Raw genomic sequence first — 25,319 nt, 5'->3', positions numbered from 1 at the left:
GGGAATACGATACCAAATGACGCCTTCAGAAAGCTTTTTCTATGTATCTGAGCTCCTCACACATGCATCTGCATGTCTTGCTTCCCAAAAACAACTGCGCAATAGAGGCGCGAAAATGAGGCTCTGCCTACGATTAGGGAAAGCCCCTAGAGAAAAAACAGAATTTATGTTTACCTGATAAATTTCTTTCTCCAACGGTGTGTCCGGTCCACGGCGTCATCCTTACTTGTGGGATATTCTCTTCCCCAACAGGAAATGGCAAAGAGCCCAGCAAAGCTGGTCACATGATCCCTCCTAGGCTCCGCCTACCCCAGTCATTCGACCGACGTTAAGGAGGAATATTTGCATAGGAGAAACCATATGGTACCGTGGTGACTGTAGTTAAAGAAAATAAAATATCAGACCTGATTAAAAAAACCAGGGCGGGCCGTGGACCGGACACACCGTTGGAGAAAGAAATTTATCAGGTAAACATAAATTCTGTTTTCTCCAACATAGGTGTGTCCGGTCCACGGCGTCATCCTTACTTGTGGGAACCAATACCAAAGCTTTAGGACACGGATGAAGGGAGGGAGCAAATCAGGTCACCTAAATGGAAGGCACCACGGCTTGCAAAACCTTTCTCCCAAAAATAGCCTCAGAAGAAGCAAAAGTATCAAACTTGTAAAATTTGGTAAAAGTGTGCAGTGAAGACCAAGTCGCTGCCCTACATATCTGATCAACAGAAGCCTCGTTCTTGAAGGCCCATGTGGAAGCCACAGCCCTAGTGGAATGAGCTGTGATTCTTTCGGGAGGCTGCCGTCCGGCAGTCTCGTAAGCCAATCTGATGATGCTTTTAATCCAAAAGGAGAGAGAGGTAGAAGTTGCTTTTTGACCTCTCCTTTTACCTGAATAAACAACAAACAAGGAAGATGTTTGTCTAAAATCCTTTGTAGCATCTAAATAGAATTTTAGAGCGCGAACAACATCCAAATTGTGCAACAAACGTTCCTTCTTTGAAACTGGTTTTGGACACAGAGAAGGTACGATAATCTCCTGGTTAATGTTTTTGTTAGAAACAACTTTTGGAAGAAAACCAGGTTTAGTACGTAAAACCACCTTATCTGCATGGAACACCAGATAAGGAGGAGAACACTGCAGAGCAGATAATTCTGAGACTCTTCTAGCAGAAGAAATCGCAACTAAAAACAAAACTTTCCAAGATAATAACTTAATATCAACGGAATGTAAGGGTTCAAACGGAACCCCCTGAAGAACTGAAAGAACTAAATTGAGACTCCAAGGAGGAGTCAAAGGTTTGTAAACAGGCTTGATTCTAACCAGAGCCTGAACAAAGGCTTGAACATCTGGCACAGCTGCCAGCTTTTTGTGAAGTAATACCGACAAGGCAGAAATCTGTCCCTTCAGGGAACTTGCAGATAATCCTTTTTCCAATCCTTCTTGAAGGAAGGATAGAATCCTAGGAATCTTAACCTTGTCCCAAGGGAATCCTTTAGATTCACACCAACAGATATATTTTTTCCAAATTTTATGGTAAATCTTTCTAGTCACAGGCTTTCTGGCCTGAACAAGAGTATCGATAACAGAATCTGAGAATCCTCGCTTCGATAAAATCAAGCGTTCAATCTCCAAGCAGTCAGCTGGAGTGAAACCAGATTCGGATGTTCGAACGGACCCTGAACAAGAAGGTCTCGTCTCAAAGGTAGCTTCCAAGGTGGAGCCGATGACATATTCACCAGATCTGCATACCAAGTCCTGCGTGGCCACGCAGGAGCTATCAAGATCACCGACGCCCTCTCCTGCTTGATCCTGGCTATCAGCCTGGGGATGAGAGGAAATGGCGGGAACACATAAGCTAGTTTGAAGGTCCAAGGTGCTACTAGTGCATCCACTAGAGCCGCCTTGGGATCCCTGGATCTGGCCCCGTAGCAAGGAACTTTGAAGTTCTGACGAGAGGCCATCAGATCCATGTCTGGAATGCCCCACAGGTGAGTGACTTGGGCAAAGATTTCCGGATGGAGTTCCCACTCCCCCGGATGCAATGTCTGCCGACTCAGAAAATCCGCTTCCCAATTTTCCACTCCTGGGATGTGGATAGCAGACAGGTGGCAGGAGTGAGACTCCGCCCAAAGAATAATTTTGGTTACTTCTTCCCTCGCTAGGGAACTCCTTGTTCCCCCCTGATGGTTGATGTACGCAACAGTCGTCATGTTGTCTGATTGAAACCGTATGAACCTGGTCCTCGCAAGCTGGGGCCAGGCCTGGAGAGCATTGAATATCGCTCTCAGTTCCAGAATATTTATCGGTAGAAGAGATTCTTCCCGAGACCAAAGACCCTGAGCTTTCAGGGATCCCCAGACCGCGCCCCAGCCTATCAGACTGGCGTCGGTCGTGACAATGACCCACTCTGGTCTGTGGAACATCATCCCTTGAGACAGATTGTCCAGGGACAGCCACCAACGGAACCGATCACTTCCATGCACTGCGCTATGGAAGGAAGAGGAACGGAATGAAGTATCCGACAAGAGTCCAGAAGCTTTGTTTTTCTGGCCTCTGTTAGAAAGATCCTCATTTCTAAGGAGTCTATAATTGTTCCCAAGAAGGGAACCCTTGTTGACGGGGATAGAGAACTCTTTTCCACGTTCACTTTCCAGCCGTGAGATCTGAGAAAGGCCAGGACAATGTCCGTGTGAGCCTTTGCTTGAGGAAGGGACGACGCTTGAATCAGAATGTCGTCCAGGTAAGGTACTACTGCAATGCCCCTTGGTCTTAGCACCGCTAGAAGGGACCCTAGTACCTTTGTGAAAATCCTTGGAGCAGTGGCTAATCCGAAAGGAAGCGCCACGAACTGGTAATGTTTGTCCAGGAATGCAAACCTTAGGAACCGATGATGTTCCTTGTGGATAGGAATATGTAGATACGCATCCTTTAAATCCACCGTGGTCATGAATTGACCTTCCTGGATGGAAGGAAGGATAGTTCGAATGGTTTCCATCTTGAACGATGGGACCTTGAGAAATTTGTTTAAGATCTTGAGATCTAGGATTGGTCTGAACGTTCCCTCTTTTTTGGGAACTATGAACAGATTGGAGTAGAACCCCATCCCTTGTTCTCTTAATGGAACAGGATGAATCACTCCCATTTTTAACAGGTCTTCTACACAATGTAAGAACGCCTGTCTTTTTATGTGGTCTGAAGACAACTGCGACCTGTGGAACCTCCCCCTTGGGGGAAGTCCCTTGAATTCCAGAAGATAACCCTGGGAGACTATTTCTAGCGCCCAAGGATCCAGAACATCTCTTGCCCAAGCCTGAGCGAAGAGAGAGAGTCTGCCCCCCACCAGATCCGGTCCCGGATCGGGGGCCAATATTTCATGCTGTCTTGGTAGCAGTGGCAGGTTTCTTGGCCTGCTTTCCCTTGTTCCAGCCTTGCATTGGTCTCCAAGCTGGCTTGGCCTGAGAAGTATTACCCTCTTGCTTAGAGGACGTAGCGCCTTGGGCTGGTCCGTTTTTGCGAAAGGGACGAAAATTAGGTCTATTTTTTGCCTTGAAGGGCCGATCCTGAGGAAGGGCGTGGCCCTTACCCCCAGTGATATCAGAGATAATCTCTTTCAAGTCAGGACCAAACAGCGTTTTCCCCTTGAAAGGAATGTTTAGTAGCTTGTTCTTGGAAGACGCATCAGCCGACCAAGATTTCAACCAAAGCGCTCTGCGCGCCACAATAGCAAACCCAGAGTTCTTAGCCGCTAACTTAGCCAATTGCAAAGAGGCGTCTAGAGTGAAAGAATTAGCCAATTTGAGAGCATTGATTCTGTCCATAATCTCCTCATAAGGAGGAGAGTCACTATCGAGCACCTTAAGCAGTTCATCAAACCAGAAATATGCGGCAGTAGTGACAGGGACAATGCATGAAATGGGTTGTAGAAGGTAACCCTGCTGAACAAACATCTTTTTAAGCAAACCTTCTAATTTTTTATCCATAGGATCTTTGAAAGCACAACTATCCTCTATGGGAATAGTGGTGCGTTTGTTTAAAGTAGAAACCGCTCCCTCGACCTTGGGGACTGACTGCCATAAGTCCTTTCTGGGGTCGACCATAGGAAACAATTTTTTAAATATGGGGGGAGGGACGAAAGGAATACCGGGCCTTTCCCATTCTTTATTAACAATGTCCGCCACCCGCTTGGGTATAGGAAAAGCTTCTGGGAGCCCCGGCACCTCTAGGAACTTGTCCATTTTACATAGTTTCTCTGGAATGACTAAATTTTCACAATCATCCAGAGTGGATAATACCTCCTTAAGCAAAATGCGGAGATGTTCCAATTTAAATTTAAATGTAATCACATCAGATTCAGCCTGCTGAGAAATGTTCCCTAAATCAGTAATTTCTCCCTCAGACAAAACCTCCCTGGCCCCCTCAGATTGGGTTAGGGGCCCTTCAGAGATATTAATATCAGCGTCGTCATGCTCTTCAGTAACTAAAACAGAGCAGCCACGCTTACGCTGACAAGGGTTAATTTTGGCTAAAATGTTTTTGACAGAATTATCCATTACAGCCGTTAATTGTTGCATAGTAAGGAGTATTGGCGCGCTAGATGTACTAGGGGCCTCCTGAGTGGGCAAGACTCGTGTAGACGAAGGAGGGAATGATGCAGTACCATGCTTACTCCCCTCACTTGAGGAATCATCTTGGGCATCATTGTCATTATCACATAAATCACATTTATTTAAATGAATAGGAATTCTGGCTTCCCCACATTCAGAACACAGTCTATCTGGTAGTTCAGACATGTTAAACAGGCATAAACTTGATCAGAAAGTACAAAAAACGTTTTAAAATAAAACCGTTACTGTCACTTTAAATTTTAAACTGAACACACTTTATTACTGCAATTGCGAAAAAACATGAAGGAATTGTTCAAAATTCACCAAATTTTCACCACAGCGTCTTAAAGCCTTGAAAATATTGCACACCAATTTTGGAAGCTTTAACCCTTAAAATAACGGAACCGGAGCCGTTTTAAGCTTTAAAAAAAACTCTAAGCCATCTCCGTGGAGATGTTGCCTGTACAACGGCAAAGAGAATGACTGGGGTAGGCGGAGCCTAGGAGGGATCATGTGACCAGCTTTGCTGGGCTCTTTGCCATTTCCTGTTGGGGAAGAGAATATCCCACAAGTAAGGATGACGCCGTGGACCGGACACACCTATGTTGGAGAAAGGTGTCCAATACAGTGCCTGCCGGTTATTTTACATAATTCCCAAGAATAAAATAACTCCTCAAAGCTATGAAGTATTAAAAATGCTTATATATCAATCGTTTTAGCCCAGAAAATGTCTACCAGTCTTAAAAGCCCTTGTGAAGCCCTTTATTCTTATGTAATAAAAATGGCTTACCGGATCCCATAGGGAAAATGACAGCTTCCAGCATTACCTAGTCTTGTTAGAAATGTGTCATACCTCAAGCAGCAAAAGTCTGCTCACTGTTTCCCCCAACTGAAGTTAATTCCTCTCAACAGTCCTGTGTGGAAACAGCCATCGATTTTAGTAACGGTTGCTAAAATCATTTTCCTCTTACAAACAGAAATCTTCATCTCTTTTCTGTTTCAGAGTAAAAAGTACATACCAGCACTATTTTAAAATAACAAACTCTTGATTGAAGAATAAAAACTACATTTAAACACCAAAAAACTCTAAGCCATCTCCGTGGAGATGTTGCCTGTACAACGGCAAAGAGAATGACTGGGGAAGGCGGAGCCTAGGAGGGATCATGTGACCAGCTTTGCTGGGCTCTTTGCCATTTCCTGTTGGGGAAGAGAATATCCCACAAGTAAGGATGACGCCGTGGACCGGACACACCTATGTTGGAGAAAGATATATTCTTCCATATTTTATGGTAAATCTTTCTAGTCACAGGTTTTCTGGCTTGGACCAGAGTATCTATCACAGAATTTGAAAACCCAGGCTTGGATAAAATCAAGCATTCAATTTCCAAGCAGTCAGCTGCAGAGAAACTAGATTTGGATGTTCGAATGGACCTTGTACTAGAAGGTCCTGACTCAAAAGGTAGCTTCCATGGTGGAGCCGATGACATTCACCAGGGCTGCATACCAAGTCCTGCGTGGCCACGCAGGAGCTATCAGAATCACCGAGGGCTTCTCCTGTTTGATCCTGGCTACAAGCCTGGGAAGGAGAGGGAACGGTAGAAACGCATAAGCTAGGTTGAACGACCAAGGCGCACTAATGCATCCACTAGAGTGGCCTTGGGATCCCTGGATCTGGACCCGTAGCAAGGAACCTTGAAGTTCTGACGAGACGCCATCAGATCCATGTCTGGAATGCCCCATAATTGAGTCAACTGGGCAAACACCTCCGGGTGGAGTTCCCACTCCCCCGGATAGAAAATCTGACAACTCAGATAATCCGCCTCCCAGTTGTCTACTCCTGGGATGTGGATTGCAGATAGGTGGCAGGAGTGATCCTCCGCCCATTAGATGATCTTGGATACCTCTCTCCTCGCCAAGGAACTCCTTGTTCCTCCCTGATGGTTGATGTAAGCTACAGTCATGTTATCTGACTGGAATCTTATGTATCCGGCCTTCGCTAGATGAGGCCAAGCCCGGAGAGCATTGAATATCGCTCTCAGTTCCAGGATGTTGATCGGGAGAAGAGACTCTTCCCAAGACCATAAACCCTGAGTTTTCAGGGTATCCCAGACCGCGCCCCAGCCTGATAGACTGGCGTCGGTCGTGACAATGACCCACTTTGGTCTGCAGAAACTCATTCCCTGAGACAGGTGATCCTGTCTACTGGAGCATGTACAGTTGTAATGGTCTTAGATGAATTCGAGCAAAAGGAACTATGTCCATTGCTGCAACCATCAACCCTACTACTTCCATGCACTGAAGGCTGCAGAATAGAGAGAAGAACTTGACAAGCGTTTAGAAGCTTTGACTTTCTGACTTCTGTCAGGAAGATCTTCATTTCAAAAGAATCTATTATTGTTCCCAAAAAGGGAACTCTTGTCGACGGAGACAGGGAACTCTTTTCTACGTTCACCTTCCACCCGTGAGATATGAGAAAGGCTAGAACAATGTCTGTATGAGCCTTTGCCTTGGAAAGAGACGCTTGAATTAAAATGTCGTCCAGATAAGGTGCCACTGCAATGCCCCTTGGTCTTAGAACCGCTAGAAGGGACCCGAGCACCTTTGTGAAAATTCTGGGAGCAGTGGCTAGTCCGAATGGGAGAGCCACGAACTGATAATGTTTGTCCAGAAAGGCGAACCTTAGGAACTGATGATGATCTTTGTGGATAGGAATATGTAGATACGCATCCTTTAAATCCACGGTAGTCATATATTGACCCTCCTGGATTGTAGGTAAAATTGTTCGAATGGTTTCCATTTTGAACGATGGAACTCTGAGAAATTTGTTTAGAATCTTTAAATCCAGAATTGGTCTGAAAGTTCCCTCTTTTTTGGGAACTACAAACAGATTTGAGTAAAAACCCCTGACCTTGTTCCACAGTTGGGACTGGGTGTATCACTCCCATCTTTAACAGGTCTTCTACACAATGAAAGAATGCCTGTCTACTTATTTGGTTTGAAGATAAGTGAGAAATGTGGAACCTTCCCCTTGGGGGTAGTTCCTTGAATTCTAGAAGATAACCCTGAGAGACTATTTCTAGTGTCCAGGGATCCTGAACATCTCTTGCCCAAGCCAGAGCAAAGAGAGAGAGTCTGCCCCCTACTAGATCCGGTCCCGGATCGGGGGCTTCCCCTTCATGCTGTCTTGGTAGCAGAAGAAGGCTTCTTGGCCTGTTTACCCTTATTCCAGCCTTGCATTGGTTTCCAAGCTGGTTTAGTCTGGGAAGCGTTACCCTCTTGTCTAGAGGCTGCCGAGTTAGAAGCCGGTCTGTTCCTGAAATTGCTTAACGAACGAAAAACATAATTTATGCTTACCTGATAAATTCCTTTCTCCTGTAGTGTAGTCAGTCCACGGGTCATCCATTACTTATGGGATTATATCTCCTCCCTAACAGGAAGTGCAAGAGGATCACCCAAGCAGAGCTGCTATATAGCTCCTCCCCTCTACGTCATACCCAGTCATTCGACCGAAACCAAACAAGAAAGGAGAAACTATAGGGTGCAGTGGTGACTGGAGTTTAATTTAAAATTTAGACCTGCCGTAAAAACAGGGCGGGCCGTGGACTGACTACACTACAGGAGAAAGGAATTTATCAGGTAAGCATAAATTATGTTTTCTCCTGTTAAGTGTAGTCAGTCCACGGGTCATCCATTACTTATGGGATACCAATACCAAAGCTAAAAGTACACGGATGACGGGAGGGACAGGCAGGATCTTTACACGGAAGGAACCACTGCCTGTAGAACCTTTCTCCCAAAAACAGCCTCCGAAGAAGCAAAAGTGTCAAATTTGTAAAATTTTGAAAAAGTGTGAAGTGAAGACCAAGTTGCAGCCTTGCAAATCTGTTCAACAGAGGCCTCATTCTTAAAGGCCCAAGTGGAAGCCACAGCTCTAGTAGAATGAGCTGTAATCCTTTCAGGAGGCTGCTGTCCAGTAGTCTCATAGGCTAAACGTATTATGCTACGAAGCAAAAAAGAGAGAGAGGTAGCCGAAGCTTTTTGACCTCTCCTCTGTCCAGAATAAACGACAAACAGGGAAGAAGTTTGAAGAAAATCCTTGGTTGCCTGCAAATAAAATTTCAGGGCACGGACGACGTCAAGATTGTGCAGAAGTCGTTCCTTCTTTGAAGAAGGGTTAGGGCACAATGATGGAACAACAATTTCTTGATTGATATTCTTGTTAGTGACTACCTTAGGTAAGAACCCAGGTTTAGTACGCAGAACTACCTTGTCTGAATGAAAAATCAGATAAGGAGAATCACAATGTAAGGCCGATAACTCAGAGACTCTTCGAGCCGAGGAAATAGCCATTAAAAACAGAACTTTCCAAGATAACAGCTTGATATCAATGGAATGAAGGGGTTCAAACGGAACACCTTGCAAAACGTTAAGAACTAAGTTTAAGCTCCACGGCGGAGCAACAGTCTTAAACACAGGCTTAATCCTAGCCAAAGCCTGACAAAAAGCCTGAACGTCTGGAACTTCTGACAGACGTTTGTGTAAAAGGATAGACAGAGCTGAGATCTGTCCCTTTAACGAACTAGCAGATAAGCCCTTTTCTAAACCTTCTTGTAGAAAAAACAATATCCTCGGAATCCTAACCTTACTCCATGAGTAACTCTTGGATTCGCACCAATATAAGTATTTACGCCATATTTTATGGTAAATTTTCCTGGTAACAGGTTTCCTAGCCTGTGTTAAGGTATCAATCACTGACTCCGAGAATCCCCGCTTTGATAGAATCAAGCGTTCAATCTCCATGCAGTCAGCCTCAGAGAAATTAGATTTGGATGTTTGAAAGGACCCTGAATCAGAAGGTCCTGTCTCAGAGGCAGAGACCATGGTGGACAGGACGACATGTCCACTAGATCTGCATACCAGGTCCTGCGTGGCCACGCAGGCGCTATTAGAATCATCGATGCTCTCTCCTGTTTGATCCTGGCAATCAATCGAGGAAGCATCGGGAAGGGTGGAAACACATAAGCCATGTTGAAGATCCAAGGTGCTGTCAGAGCATCTATCAGTACCGCTCCCGGGTCCCTGGACCTGGATCCGTAACAAGGAAGCTTGGCGTTCTGGCGAGACGCCATGAGATCCAGATCTGGTTTGCCCCAATGATGAAGCAGTTGGTCAAACACCTCCGGATGAAGTTCCCACTCCCCCGGATGAAAAGTCTGGCGACTTAGGAAATCCGCCTCCCAGTTCTCCACGCCTGGGATGTGGATCGCTGACAGGTGGCAAGAGTGAGACTCTGCCCAGCGAATTATCTTTGAGACTTCCATCATCGCTAGGGAACTCCTTGTTCCTCCCTGATGGTTGATGTAAGCCACAGTCGTGATGTTGTCCGACTGAAACCTGATGAACCTCAGTCGCTAACTGAGGCCAAGCCAGAAGAGCATTGAAAACTGCTCTTAATTCCAGAATGTTTATTGGAAGGAGTCTCTCCTCCTGAGTCAATGATCCCTGAGCCTTCAGGGAATTCTAGACAGCGCCCCAACCTAGCAGGCTGGCGTCTGTTACAATCGTCCAATCTGGCCTGCTGAAGGGCATCCCCCTGGACAGATGTGGCCAAGAAAGCCACCATAGAAGAGAATCTCTGGTCTCTTGATCCAGATTTAGCATAGGGGACAAATCTGAGTAATCCCCATTCCACTGACTTAGCATGCACAATTGCAGCGGTCTGAGATGCAGGCGTGCAAAAGGTACTATGTCCATTGCCGCTACCATTAAGCCGATTACCTCCATGCATTGAGCCACTGACGGGTGTTGAATGGAATGAAGGACACGGCAAGCATTTAGAAGTTTTGATAACCTGTCCTCTGTCAGGTAAATTTTCATTTCTACAGAATCTATAAGAGTCCCTAAGAAGGGAACTCTTGTGAGTGGCAATAGAGAACTCTTTTCTACTTTCACCTTCCACCCATGCGACCTTAGAAATGCCAGAACTAACTCTGTATGAGACTTGGCAGTTTGGAAACTTGACGCTTGTATCAGAATGTCGTCTAGGTACGGAGCTACCGCTATTCCTCGCGGTCTTAGTACCGCCAGAAGAGAGCCCAGAACCTTTGTAAAGATTCTTGGAGCTGTAGCTAACCCGAAGGGAAGAGCTACAAACTGGTAATGCCTGTTTAGGAAGGCAAACCTTAGATACCGTTAATGATCTTTGTGAATCGGTATGTGAAGGTAGGCATCCTTTAAATCCACTGTGGTAATGTACTGACCCTCTTGGATCATAGGTAAGATGGTCCGAATAGTTTCCATTTTGAACGATGGAACTCTTAGGAATTTGTTCAGGATCTTTAAGTCCAAGATTGGTCTGAAGGTTCCCTCTTTTTTGGGAACCACAAACAGATTTGAGTAAAACCCTTGTCCGTGGAACTGGGTGGATCACTCCCATTAGTAAGAGGTCTTGTACACAGCGTAGAAACGCCTCTTTCTTTATTTGGTTTGCTGACAACCTTGAAAGATGAAATCTCCCTTTTGGAGGAGAAGCTTTGAAGTCCAGAAGATATCCCTGAGATATGATCTCTAACGCCCAGGGATCCTGGACATCTCTTGCCCAAGCCTGGGCGAAGAGAGAAAGTCTGCCCCCCACTAGATCCGTTTCCGGATCGGGGGCCCTCACTTCATGCTGTCTTAGGGGCAGCAGCAGGTTTTCTGGCCTGCTTGCCCTTGTTCCAGGACTGGTTAGGTTTCCTGCCCTGTCTGTAGCGAGCAACAGTTCCTTCCTGTCTTGGAGCGGAGGAAGTTGATGCTGCTCCTGCCTTGAAGTTATGAAAGGCACGAAAATTAGACTGTTTAGCCCTTGGTTTGGCCCTGTCTTGAGGCAGGGCATGGCCCTTACCTCCAGTAATGTCAGCGATAATTTCTTTCAAACCGGGCCCGAATAATGTCTGCCCTTTGAAAGGAATGTTAAGCAATTTAGATTTAGAAGTCACATCGGCTGACCAGGATTTAAGCCACAGTGCTCTACGCGCTTGAATGGCGAATCCGGAGTTCTTAGCCGTAAGTTTAGTTAAGTGTACTACGGCATCAGAAATAAATGAATTAGCTAGCTTAAGGACTTTAAGCTTGTCTATAATCTCAACCAATGGAGCTGAGCTAAGGGTCTCTTCCAGAGACTCAAACCAGAATGCCGCCGCAGCCGTGACAGGCGCAATGCATGCAAGGGGTTGTAATATAAAACCTTGCTGAACAAACATTTTCTTAAGGTAACCCTCTAACTTTTTATCCATTGAATCTGAAAAAGCACAGCTATCCTCCACCGGGATAGTGGTGCGCTTAGCCAGAGTAGAAACTGCTCCCTCCACCTTAGGGACCGTCTGCCATAAGTCCCGTGTGGTGGCGTCTATTGGAAACATTTTTCTAAATATAGGAGGGGGTGAAAAAGGCACACCGGGTCTATCCCACTCCTTGTTAACAATTTCTGTAAGCCTTTTAGGTATAGGAAAAACGTCAGTACACACCGGTACCGCAAAATATTTATCCAAAAAGATGTGACCTAAGCTGTACACAAGAGGGCGCTGTGTGCCTAAATCAATATGTTAAAATATTTATCCAGCCTACATATTTTCTCTGGAATTGCAACCGTGTTACAATCATTCAGAGCCGCTAATACCTCCCCTAGTAATACACGGAGGTTCTCAAGCTTAAATTTAAAATTTGAAATGTCTGAGTCCAGTTTACTTGGATCAGATCAGTCACCCACAGAATGAAGCTCTCCGTCCTCATGTTCTGCAAATTGTGACGCAGTATCAGACATGGCTCTATTATTATCAGCGCACTCTGTTCTTACCCCAGAGTGATCGCGTTTACCCCTAAATTCTGGCAATTTAGATAGTACTTCAGTCATAACATTAGCCATGTCTTGCAAATTGATTTGTATGGGCCGCCCTGATGTACTTGGCGCCACAATATCAAGCACCTCCTGAGCGGGAGGCGAAGGTACTGACACGTGAGGAGAGTTAGTCGGCATAACTTCCCCCTCGTTGTCTGGTGAAAATTTCTTTACATGTACAGATTGGCTTTTATTTAAAGTAGCATCAATGCAATTAGTACACAAATTACTATTGGGCTCCACATTGGCCTTTAAACATAGTGAACAAAGAGATTCATCTGTGTCAGACATGTTTAAACAGACTAGCAATGAGACTAGCAAGCTTGGAAAATACTTTTCAAATAAATTTACAAGCAATATAAAAAAACGCTACTGTGCCTTTAAGAAGCACAAAAAACTGTCACAGTTGAAATAACAATGAACCAAATTAGTTATAGCAACCAAATTTTCACAGTAAATGTATTAAGTTAGCAAAGGATTGCACCCACCAGCAAATGGATGATTAACCCCTTAATACCCAAAAACGGATAACAATTTAATATTAACGTTTTTATCACAGTCAAAACACACTATCACAGGTCTGCTGTGAGTGATTACCTCCCTCAAAACTAGTTTTGGAGACCCCTGAGCTCTGTAGAGACGTCCTGGATCATGGAGGAAGAAATAGGAAGACTGTGACTAAATTTTTACTGCGCAATAAAGCGCTAAAATAGGCCCCTCCCACTCATATTACAACAGTGGGGAAGCTCAGTAAACTGATTTTATTCAGAAACAAACGACAGCCATGTGGTAAAAATCATGCCCATAAAGTTTTATCACCAAGTACCTCAGAAAAAAACGATTAACATGCCAGTAAACGTTTTAAAAATGAAATTATAAAATGTTATTCATAAGCCTGCTGCTAGTCTCTTTCACTGCAGTGTAGGCTCAAATATTACTTAAATATAGACAGTATTTTCTTAGTGAAATTCCATTCCCCAGAAATACCTCAGAGTATACATACATACATATCAGCCTGATACCAGTCGCTACTACTGCATTTAAGGCTGCACTTACATTACATCGGTATTAGCAGTATTTTCTCAGTCAATTCCATTCCTTAGAAAATAATATACTGCAACATACCTCCTTGCAGGTGAGCCCTGCCTGCTATCCCCTGTTCTGAAGTTACCTCACTCCTCAGAATGGCCGAGAACAGCAAGTGGATCTTAGTTACGACCGCTAAGATCATAGACAAACTCAGGTAGATTCTTCTTCTAATGCTGCCTGAGAAGAAACAACACACTCCGGTGCCGTTTAAAATAAACTTTTGATTGAAGAGATAAAAACTAAGTTTAACAACCACAGTCCTCTCACACGTCCTATCTATTAGTTAGGTGCAAGAGAATGACTGGGTATGACGTAGAGGGGAGGAGCTATATAGCAGCTCTGCTTGGGTGATCCTCTTGCACTTCCTGTTAGGGAGGAGATATAATCCCATAAGTAATGGATGACCCGTGGACTGACTACACTTAACAGGAGAAATTGGACTTATTCTTAGCCTTGAAGGCCTATCCTGTGGGAGGGCATGGCCCTTTCCCCCAGTGATGTCTGAAATAATTTCTTTCAATTCTGGCCCAAAAAGGGTCTTAGCTTTGAAAGGGATATTAAGCAATTTTGTCTTGTTAGATACATCCGCCGACCAAGACTTTAGCCAGAGCGCTCTGCGCGCCACAATTGCAAACCCTGAATTTTTCGCCGCTAATCTCTCTAACTGCAAAGCGGCGTCTAAAATAAAGGAATTAGCTAACTTAAGTGCGTGAATTCTGTCCATGACTTCCTCATACGGAGTCTCCCTACTGAGAGACTTTTCCAGTTCCTCAAAACAGAACCACGCCGCTGTAGTGACAGGAATAATGCACGAAATAGGTTGAAGGAGGTAACCTTGCTGTACAAAAATCTTTTTAAGCAAACCCTCCAATTTTTTATCCATAGGATCTTTGAAAGCACAATTGTCCTCAATGGGAATGGTTGTGCGTTTGGCTAGTGTAGAAACCGCCCCCTCGACCTTAGGGACTGTTTGCCATATGTCCTTCCTGGGGTCGACCATAGGGAACAATTTCTTAAATATAGGAGGAGGGACAAAAGGTATGCCTGGCTTCTCCCACTCCTTATTCACTATGTCCGCCACCCGTTTAGGTATCGGAAAGGCATCAGGGTGCACCGGGACCTCTAGGAACTTGTCCATCTTGCACAAGTTTTCTGGGATGAACAGATTGTCACAATCATCCAGAGTAGATAGCACCTCCTTAAGTAATGCACGGAGATGCTCTGATTTAAATTTAAATGTCACAACATCAGGTTCTGCCTGCTGAGAAATTCTTCCTGTATCAGAAATTTCTCCATCTGACAAACCCTCCCTCACTGCCACTTCAGACTGGTGTGAGGGTATGACAGAAAAAATTATTATCAGCGCCCTCCTGCTCTACAGTGTTTAAAACAGAGCAATCGCGCTTTCTCTGAAATGCTGGCATTTTGGATAAAATATTAGCTATGGAGTTATCCATTACTGCCGTCAATTGTTGCATAGTAACAAGCATTGGCGCGCTAGAAGTACTAGGGGTCGCCTGCGCGGGCATAACTGGTATAGACACAGAAGGAGAAGATGTAGAACTATCTCTACTTCCTTCATCTGAGGAATCATCCTGGGCAACCTTACTATTTGTGACAATACTGTCCTTACTGTGTTTGGACGCTATGGCACAATTATCACATATATTTGAAGGGGGAACCACATTGGCTTCCATACATACAGAACATGATCTATTTGAAGGTACAGACATGTTAAACAGGCTTAAACTGGTTAATAAAGTACAAAAACCGTTTTAAAACAAAACAGTTACTGTCTCTTTAAATGTTAAACAGGGCACACTTTATTACTGAATATGTGAAAAACTATGAAGGAATTATCCAATCTTTACCAAATTTTCACCACAGTGTCTTAATGCATTCAAAGTATTGCACCCCAATTTTCAAGCTGTTAACCCTTAAAATGAGGAAACCGGAGCCGTTTGCAATTTTAACCCCACTACAGTCCCAGCCACAGCCTTTGTTGTGACTTCAACTATCCCAGGGGGGTATTTCAAGCCTCTAGGAACGTTTTCAGTGGACACCAGACCCTCTCACATGCATCTGCATGCACTGTACTTAAAAGAAACTGCGCAATAATGGCGCGAAAATGAGGCTCTGCCTAATACAGTGAAAGGCCCTTCCTGACTGGGAAGGTGTCTTAACTAGTGCCTGGCGATAAAAAACGTTCCCCAAATAATAAAAGTATGAAATCCACTTCAAACTTTAAATAAAAACTTAAATAAACAATCGATTTAGCCCTTAAGAGTGTCCACCAGTTAATAGCCCATAATAAGCCCTTTATTCTTTCTAAGTCTAAGAAAATGGCTTACCGATCCCCATGAGGGAAAAATGACAGCCTTCCAGCATTACACAGTCTTGTTAGAAAATGGCTAGTCATACCTTGAGCAGAAAAGTCTGCAAACTGTTCCCCCCAACTGAAGTTCTCTCATCTCAACAGTCCTGTGTGGGAACAGCAATCGATTTTAGTTACTGCTGCTAAAATCATACTCTTCTTTTAAACAGAACTCTTCATCTCTTTCTGTTTCAGAGTAAATAGTACATACCAGCACTATTTTAAAATAACAAACTCTTGATAGAAGAAATAAAAAACTACAACTAACACCACAAACTCCTCACCATCCCCATGGAGATGCTACTTGTTCAGAGCGGCAAGGAGAATGACTGGGGGGCGGAGCCAGAGGGGGAGCTATATGGACAGCTTTTGCTGTGTGCTCTCCTTGCCTTTCCCTGTAGGGGAGGAGAATATCCCACAAGTAATGGATGACGCCGTGGACCGGACACACCAATGTTGGAGAAATAAGTTCTCTGAACTGGAGCAATTCTGTTGTAACAATCAAACACAGGCGCCTACCTGTCCCCACGAGACAACAACTATATGCTTCACATGCGGCGTGCCTGAGACGGCCTGTGATATTACTGCATGCGGTCTTAGGAAACACCGGAGCCACGAGACAGACCACCGATCGGGTCATTTCCTGATCACAGAACAACAACTGCGTGGCTAAGCGCGCGAACGATAAGCCCAGCCTCTCGTGGGCAGTAAACTAACTCGCAATAACCCGGTTAAAAAATCTGTATAGAAAAACCTTCCTACTGCGTTTGTAACTCCAATGCCAGTGAAAACATACAATGTGAACCCCCCAAGCACACTGCCTATTAAACAAATATCAGAGCAGAATGCACCGGAGTATAGAACTCCAAGCTACAGATGTCCAGCCCACACTCCATCCAGCCGGGCTATTAGTCCTGCAGAGTGATTGCAGCTATAACAAACCCCCAGTAAAAATGGCTGTCACAGAGTAATGAGGGGAATACACACGTTGATTACCCTTACTTTATATAGAAAATAAACAGACTGTTATGAGGTACTTAGTGTCCCAGAATTAAACGACTGCACATACCTCAATGCTGAGCGACAGCATGATCTGTCCCACACCTCCTTCTGTAGGTCTGTGGGAACAAACAAGGTCTTAGATAATATCTGCTAAGACGATCATCAGCAGGGCAGCACATAGTATGGGAGGCGCAGAGAGAGAATGAAAATCTCCCCAGTTCCCATTGCTTAAAAGCCACCTGTAGCTCTACTCTAGAGGCTGACAAGGAATACAGCTACACCTTGAATAAAATAGCACTCACTGGTACCATTTTAAAAACAAACTCTTGATTGAAGAATCTAAACTAACACCTCACTTTGCCTCTTCCTATCACTAACACATGCAAAGAGAATGACTGGGTTGGGAGGGAAGAGAGGAGCTATTTATACAGCTCTGCTGTAGTGCTCTTTGCCTCCTCCTGCTGACCAGGAGGCGATATCCCAGAAGTAAAAATGAAATCCGTAGACTCATCATATCTTGAAAAAGAAACATATTTAAATCCTTTTTAACAATTAAGTAGAACAAGCTGTATGTTACCTTATCAGAGATGGTCATTTTAATTCAACATACATATATATTTTATTACAGAAATACTGACATATCAATCTCTCTTAATACCCCTGGGTGTTAGTGTTTCTAATTTGTGAAAGATTCTTTCCTTTTAAGTAGTAGTTCCCTATTTCCACCTCTTCTCAATGTACCCACACTATCAATCATTTCTCATCTCAACTGGGTTATACTATGCCCTGCCTCAAGAAAATGACCGGCCACTTGTGCCTTCCTGTCACCACAGCTTATGTTGGATCTGTGTTGGCTGAGTCTGTCTAATTTCCCTTACGGTCTCTCCCAAATAGATTCTGGAACACTGGCATTTTATCAAATAGATAACACATGAAGATTAACATGTATAAAAACCATTTATGATGAATTTTTTCCCAGTATGGGGATGTTCAAATAATTTGCCCTTTATTACTGAGTTACAGCTAGCGCAGCCTAAGCAAGAGTAGGTACCATTGTTCTTAAAGGTGATATAACCTTGATCTCCTTTCTTACCAGTCCCTATATCATTTTTAGCCACCAAATCTTATGTTTGGAACATGTTTATTTGCCATAAGGGGATATTGCTAAAAAAACGTATTTCCCGATTACATTTTTTTAGGATGTGCCAATGTTTTTTCATAATCTGAGATATTTCTCGACTATAAGGATTGTATTGTGACACATACTTATCTGTCATTTTTCTTCTTGGGTTTCCGTACCATTTTATTCACTTCTTCAGCAACCTTATTTTTTTCTGCCTCAACAAGCTTATAAAGGATAACCCCACTGAGTAAATCTATTTGCCATTTCATTTAATCTCTGATCCACCAAAGAACTCAAACTCACTATTCTTTGTACCCTCATTCTCTGGAGTGAGAGAGTTCTTTAGTGTATCATGATGAAAACTCCCATAGTTTAACAGAGAATTTCTATCAGTAGCCTTCCTGTATAGATCAATATTTAAAATGCCCGTAACATCATCCTTGTACACCTCTGTCCAGGAATGCTATCCTCTCTTCACTGAAATTGAAAGTACTTTTTAATCCCTGTACAGCCCCATTGAGCTATTCTACAAATGCCACAAGGGTTCCAATGTCGCCCCACCACACGCCAGCATGATGTGTATTATATGTATTTGATATAAAGTGGCATTGTAAGCGATAAAGGGACACTCAGGTCAAATTAAATTTTCATGATTCAGATACAGCATGTAATTTTAAACAAGTTTCCAATTTACTTCAATTAAAAAAAATGTGCACAGTCTTTTATATTTACACTTTTTGAGTCACCAGATCCTACTGAGCATGTGCAAGAATTCACAGATTATACGTATATGCATTTGTGATTGGCTGATTGCTATCACATGGTGGAAATATACATAACTTGACATTTGTTAGAAAAAAAATTCAGAGTAAATGCTATTGTATTGTCTTATCTTGCATTTGTTGACTATGCAAATCTACTGCGTTTACTGGTCCTTTAATGGATATTGTATATAAGAAGCAACATACAGGTGTCCTGTATTAGCATGATTAAGGGTGAATAACCCGAAACGTCTCATTCGTTGCTGTTGTGTGCCTTGATGCTTTTACTAAGCAAAGAATAAAACAAAGTTTCTTCTTGAACTTGGTGCTGTGGACATTTGTTATTTTTTGTTATATTTAGGGGTGTTTGCAGTGGCCCCTCATCACCTGCACCAGGTATAGTGCTGTTTGTCTAACTTGGACTGTATTGCCCCAATTATATGAGTTCTAGGCTGGTGAAAGTTAAAGGGACAGTGTACAGTAAAATGTGTTCCCCATAATCTGTTCCATATGACTTGTTATACCTGCAGCAAAGTAGTAAATGTGAGGGAAATTGTTCCATCATGTTTGTTTATTTTTTTATTTGAAATGGCTTTCTTTGAATATTAGTTTCAAGGTTTTGATCATTTAAACGGGCTGACCCTGCAGAAAGGAGCATACATGCTCTTGTTCGTTCTCTCTCATGTACTGGTAGAGAAGATGTTCAAGCAGAGATAAAGACAAAACTGATGTAGACAGGAAGTCCTTGTAAGGGTTATAAATATGCTACATCACCTTGCAAGACAGCTATTCACATGCATCTAGCTAAATAATTACATTCATTTTTTTTAAGCAAAAATCAGACATGACTTTGTAAACTACTACTGCAAAGCTCAAGTTCTAAACCGCAATCCATATGGGGTATAAAACAGATACAGATTGTTGTGATGAGCCCTGACATTTCTCACCTTGGTCATTGTGATGTTGATGACCTGAGTGGTGCGTCTTCGTGCTGACCTGGTCTTCTTGCTTGAGTCTAAAGACAGGTCCCCAACGGAACCAAGAGTGCTGTCCAGTTTGGACTGGACCCGGGTGGGAATAGGAGTAAAATAGAGGCTCTCTAGCGACTCCACTTTAGATGGGAGGCGGCTGGAACCCATTGACTCGGGACTCTCAGCGTGGACGGTTGATGAGGTGGGTCCATGATGGGAACGCCCGTTCTTACTAAAAAAAATAAAAAAATTATCACTTAAATAGAAACAACCTCCTGAAAGAGGAAACCTTTAAACGTTTAAAAAGAGACATTCAGCAAAAGGGCATTAAAGTAAAAAAATTGTAGCATCTAATTGGGTATTTTAGATTAGAATGTTTCAAAGGATGTACTTGAGTTTATGCTTGTTTAGTTTGTCCCTATGGGAGATGTCCTCAGCCAGTGAGCGACTGAGACAGTTTCCAGTTAAAGTATCCATTTTCATTGGATTAATAAAAAAATAAAAAAAAATTTTTTTTAAAAAAAAAACACCCCTTTTGGTGATTATAATCCATATAATTCCCCTCTGAAGAAGCGTCTGTGAAACGTGCATCAGGGGTGTTATACTTGAAGCTTTGTCTCTTCTTTAATTTGCTTATTGGCAGCTATGTAAACAATATAAGTTGCAAGAAGGAATAGACTGTATTGATATGTGTTAATTCAGATAAAGGTAAATCAGTTCCCGATATAGCTGGATCTTAACGAGAATTTAAAATAGCAATAACTAATTCAGCTCTAGATATAGTAGGAATTTAGCTTCAGTTATCCAGCAGTTGTTATCATTGTTTTATCTCTGATTTATTTAATCATGTTTCAAACGTGGATATTAATTGAAGCTGGATTGATATATATAAAAATTACACAGGTCTGCCCTGAACTTATTACCAATTCATTATTATTTCTGATTTTGGAATTTTAACTACATAGTATGTGTGAGTAATTGATTTAAATAAACAGTTTTAAATTCCTCATCCTCATGTATTTGTAGAGCGCCAACAGATTTTTCAGCGCTATAAACATAGGCGGTATACAAGGTAACATTTATAGGGGGACAAATGGGTAGAGGTCCCTGCAGAGAGTTTCTTATGCCGGTGATCTACAAACAGCTGGGTTCATAGGCTTACATGCTAAGGGGTTTGAGGGGATAGCAGTGGAGTAAGGAAAGGTTAGTGTATGTTATATGCATCCCTGAATAGTACAAAAACAAAATTTATGCTTACCTGATAAATGTATTTCTTTTTTGACACGATAAGTCCACGGATCATCTTCATTACTAATGGGATATTCACCTCCTGGTCAGCAGGAGGCGGTAAAGAGCATCACAGCAAAGCTGTTAAATAGCTCCTCCCCTCCCGTCATTCGACCAAAGTTAGGAAGAGAAAGAAAAAGCCAAGGTGCAGAGGTGTCTGAAGTTTAAAATACCCAATAAACCTGTCTTACAAGAACAGGGCGGGCCGTGGACTCATCGTGTCATAAAAGAAATAAATTTATCAGGTAAGCATAAATTTTCTTTTCTTTTTAATGACACAATGAGTCCAAGGATCATCTTAATTACTGATGGGATCCAATACCAAAGCTAGAGTACACAGATGATACGGGAGGGACAAGACAGGGAACCTAAACGGAAGGCACCACTGCTTGAGAACCTTTCTCCCAAAAACGGCCTCAGCTGAGGCAAGAGAGAGTCAAATTAGCAAAACTTAGAAAAAGTGCTAAGAAAGGAGCAAGTTGCAGCCTTGCAAGTCTATCCACAGAAACTTCATTTTTGAAAACCCATGAGGAAGCAACAGCCCTCGTGGAAAGAGCCGTAACCCTCTCGGGAAGCAGCTGTTCAGCAGATTCATAAACAAATCGCATGATACTCTTCAACAAAAGGAAAGAGAAGTAGCCGAAGCTTTCTGTCCCTTATGTTTTCCTGAGAAAAATCACAAACAAAGAAGACTGACAAAAGTCTTTAGTCACCTGTAAAACCTTAAAGCACGGACCACGTCCAAATTGTGCAGAAGTCCTTCTTGAGAAAAAGGAATAGGACACAAAGGAAAAGCAATCTCCTGATTAATGTTCCAATCAGAAACCACCTTAGGAAGAAATCCCAATTTATTTAAAAACTACCTTATCTGAATGGAAAATAAGATAAGGAGACTCATACTGCAATGCCGAGAGCTCTGACACTCTACGAGCGGAAGAAATAACAAGAAAAAAAACTTCCAAGATAATAACTCAATATCAATGGACTGCATAGGTTTCACGGAGCCCCTTGAAAAACTTTGAGAACTAAATCAAGACTCCATGGAGGAGCAACTGAATTGAACACAGGCTTGATCCTGAGCAAGGCCCGACAAAAAACATAATTTATGTAAGAACTTACCTGATAAATTCATTTCTTTCATATTAGCAAGAGTCCATGAGCTAGTGACGTATGGGATATACATTCCTACCAGGAGGGGCAAAGTTTCCCAAACCTCAAAATGCCTATAAATACACCCCTCACCACACCCACAATTCAGTTTAACGAATAGCCAAGAAGTGGGGTGATAAAGTGCGAAAGCATATAAAATAAGGAATTGGAATAATTGTGCTTTATACAAAATCATAACCACCACAAAAAAAGGGCGGGCCTCATGGACTCTTGCTAATATGAAAGAAATGAATTTATCAGGTAAGTTCTTACATAAATTATGTTTTCTTTCATGTAATTAGCAAGAGTCCATGAGCTAGTGACGTATGGGATAATGACTACCCAAGAAGTGGATCTTTCCACACAAGAGTCACTAGAGAGGGAGGGATAAAATAAAGACAGCCAATTCCTGCTGAAAATAATCCACACCCAAAATAAAGTTTAACGAAAAACATAAGCAGAAGATTCAAACTGAAACCGCTGCCTGAAGTACTTTTCTACCAAAAACTGCTTCAGAAGAAGAAAATACATCAAAATGGTAGAATTTAGTAAAAGTATGCAAAGAGGACCAAGTTGCTGCTTTGCAGATCTGGTCAACCGAAGCTTCATTCCTAAACGCCCAGGAAGTAGAAACTGACCTAGTAGAATGAGCTGTAATTCTCTGAGGCGGAGTTTTACCCGACTCAACATAGGCAAGATGAATTAAAGATTTCAACCAAGATGCCAAAGAAATGGCAGAAGCTTTCAGCCTTTTCTAGAACCGGAAAAGATAACAAATAGACTAGAAGTCTTACGAAAAGATTTCGTAGCTTCAACATAATATTTCAAAGCTCTAACAACATCCAAAGAATGCAACGATTTCTCCTTAGAATTCTTAGGATTAGGACATAATGAAGGAACCACAATTTCTCTACTAATGTTGTTGGAATTCACAACTTTAGGTAAAAATTCAAAAGAAGTTCGCAACACCGCCTTATCCTGATGAAAAATCAGAAAAGGAGACTCACAAGAAAGAGCAGATAATTCAGAAACTCTTCTGGCAGAAGAGATGGCCAAAAGGAACAAAACTTTCCAAGAAAGTAATTTAATGTCCAATGAATGCATAGGTTCAAACGGATGAGCTTGAAGAGCTCCCAGAACCAAATTCAAACTCCAAGGAGGAGAAATTGACTTAATGACAGGTTTTATACGAACCAAAGCTTGTACAAAACAATGAATATCAGGAAGAATAGCAATCTTTCTGTGAAAAAGAACAGAAAGAGCAGAGATTTGTCCTTTCAAAGAACTTGCGGACAAACCCTTATCTAAACCATCCTGAAGGAACTGTAAAATTCTCGGTATTCTAAAAGAATGCCAGGAAAAATTATGAGAAAGACACCAAGAAATATAAGTCTTCCAGACTCTATAATATATCTCTCGAGATACAGATTTACGAGCCTGTAACATAGTATTAATCACAGAGTCAGAGAAACCTCTTTGACCAAGAATCAAGCGTTCAATCTCCATACCTTTAAATTTAAGGATTTCAGATCCTGATGGAAAAAAGGACCTTGTGACAGAAGGTCTGGTCTTAACGGAAGAGTCCACGGTTGGCAAGAGGCCATCCGGACAAGATCCGCATACCAAAACCTGTGAGGCCATGCCGGAGCTACCAGCAGAACAAACGAGCATTCCTTCAGAATCTTGGAGATTACTCTTGGAAGAAGAACTAGAGGCGGAAAGATATAGGCAGGATGATACTTCCAAGGAAGTGATAATGCATCCACTGCCTCCGCCTGAGGATCCCGGGATCTGGACAGATACCTGGGAAGTTTCTTGTTTAGATGGGACGCCATCAGATCTATTTCTGGAAGTTCCCACATTTGAACAATCTGAAGAAATACATCTGGGTGAAGAGACCATTCGCCCGGATGCAACGTTTGGCGACTGAGATAATCCGCTTCCCAATTGTCTATACCTGGGATATGAACCGCAGAGATTAGACAGGAGCTGGATTCCGCCCAAACCAAAATTCAAGATACTTCTTTCATAGCCAGAGGACTGCGAGTCCCTCCTTGATGATTGATGTATGCCACAGTTGTGACATTGTCTGTCTGAAAACAAATGAACGATTCTCTCTTCAGAAGAGGCCAAAACTGAAGAGCTCTGAAAATTGCACGGAGTTCCAAAATATTGATCGGTAATCTCACCTCCTGAGATTCCCAAACTCCTTGTGCCGTCAGAGATCCCCACACAGCTCCCCAACCTGTGAGACTTGCATCTGTTGAAATTACAGTCCAGGTCGGAAGCACAAAAGAAGCCCCCTGAATTAAACGATGGTGATCTGTCCACCATGTTAGAGAGTGTCGAACAATCGGTTTTAAAGATATTAATTGAGATATCTTCGTGTAATCCTTGCACCATTGCTTCAGCATACAGAGCTGAAGAGGTCGCATGTGAAAACGAGCAAAGGGGATCGCGTCCGATGCAGCAGTCATAAGACCTAGAATTTCCATGCATAAGGCTACCGAAGGGAATGATTGTGACTGAAGGTTTTCGACAAGCTGTAATCAACTTCAGACGTCTCTTGTCTGTTAAAGACAGAGTCATGGACACTGAATCCATCTGGAAACCCAGAAAGGTTACCCTTGTCTGAGGAATCAAAGAACTTTTTTGTAAATTGATCCTCCAACCATGATCTTGAAGAAACAACACAAGTCGATTCGTATGAGATTCTGCTAAATGTAAAGACTGAGCAAGTACCAAGATATCGTCCAAATAAGGAAATACCACAATACCCTGTTCTCTGATTACAGACAGCCAAACGGCAGAGCCACAAACTGGTAATGCTTGTCCAGAAACGAGAATCTCAGGAACTGATAATGATCTGGATCAATCGGAATATGCAGATATGCATCCTGTAAATCTATTGTGGACATATAATTCCCTTGCTGAACAAAAGGTAAGATAGTCCTTACAGTTACCATCTTGAACGTTGGTATCCTTACATAACGATTCAATATTTTTAGATCCAGAACTGGTCTGAAAGAATTCTCCTTCTTTGGTACAATGAAGAGATTTGAATAAAACTCCATCCCCTGTTC

General features: G+C 42.7%; 1 protein-coding gene across 1 annotated transcript in view; it reads right to left on the bottom strand.

Annotated features, from left to right (window-relative positions):
• NUMA1 (nuclear mitotic apparatus protein 1) overlaps window positions 1-25,319 on the bottom strand; it is a gene marked incomplete in the record, with an annotated part of 309,504 nt that overhangs the window by 92,971 nt on the left and 191,214 nt on the right. The window contains 1 exon segment of the mRNA XM_053708792.1: window positions 19,777-20,032. Within this exon segment, the coding sequence (XP_053564767.1) occupies window positions 19,777-20,032 (256 nt within the window).

This window comes from Bombina bombina, chromosome 3 (assembly GCF_027579735.1).
Source record: "Bombina bombina isolate aBomBom1 chromosome 3, aBomBom1.pri, whole genome shotgun sequence".
In the NCBI taxonomy this organism is placed as follows: Eukaryota; Metazoa; Chordata; class Amphibia; order Anura; family Bombinatoridae; genus Bombina; species Bombina bombina.
Note: the sequence above shows the minus strand (reverse complement) of the source record. Positions and strands in the feature narration are given on the sequence as shown.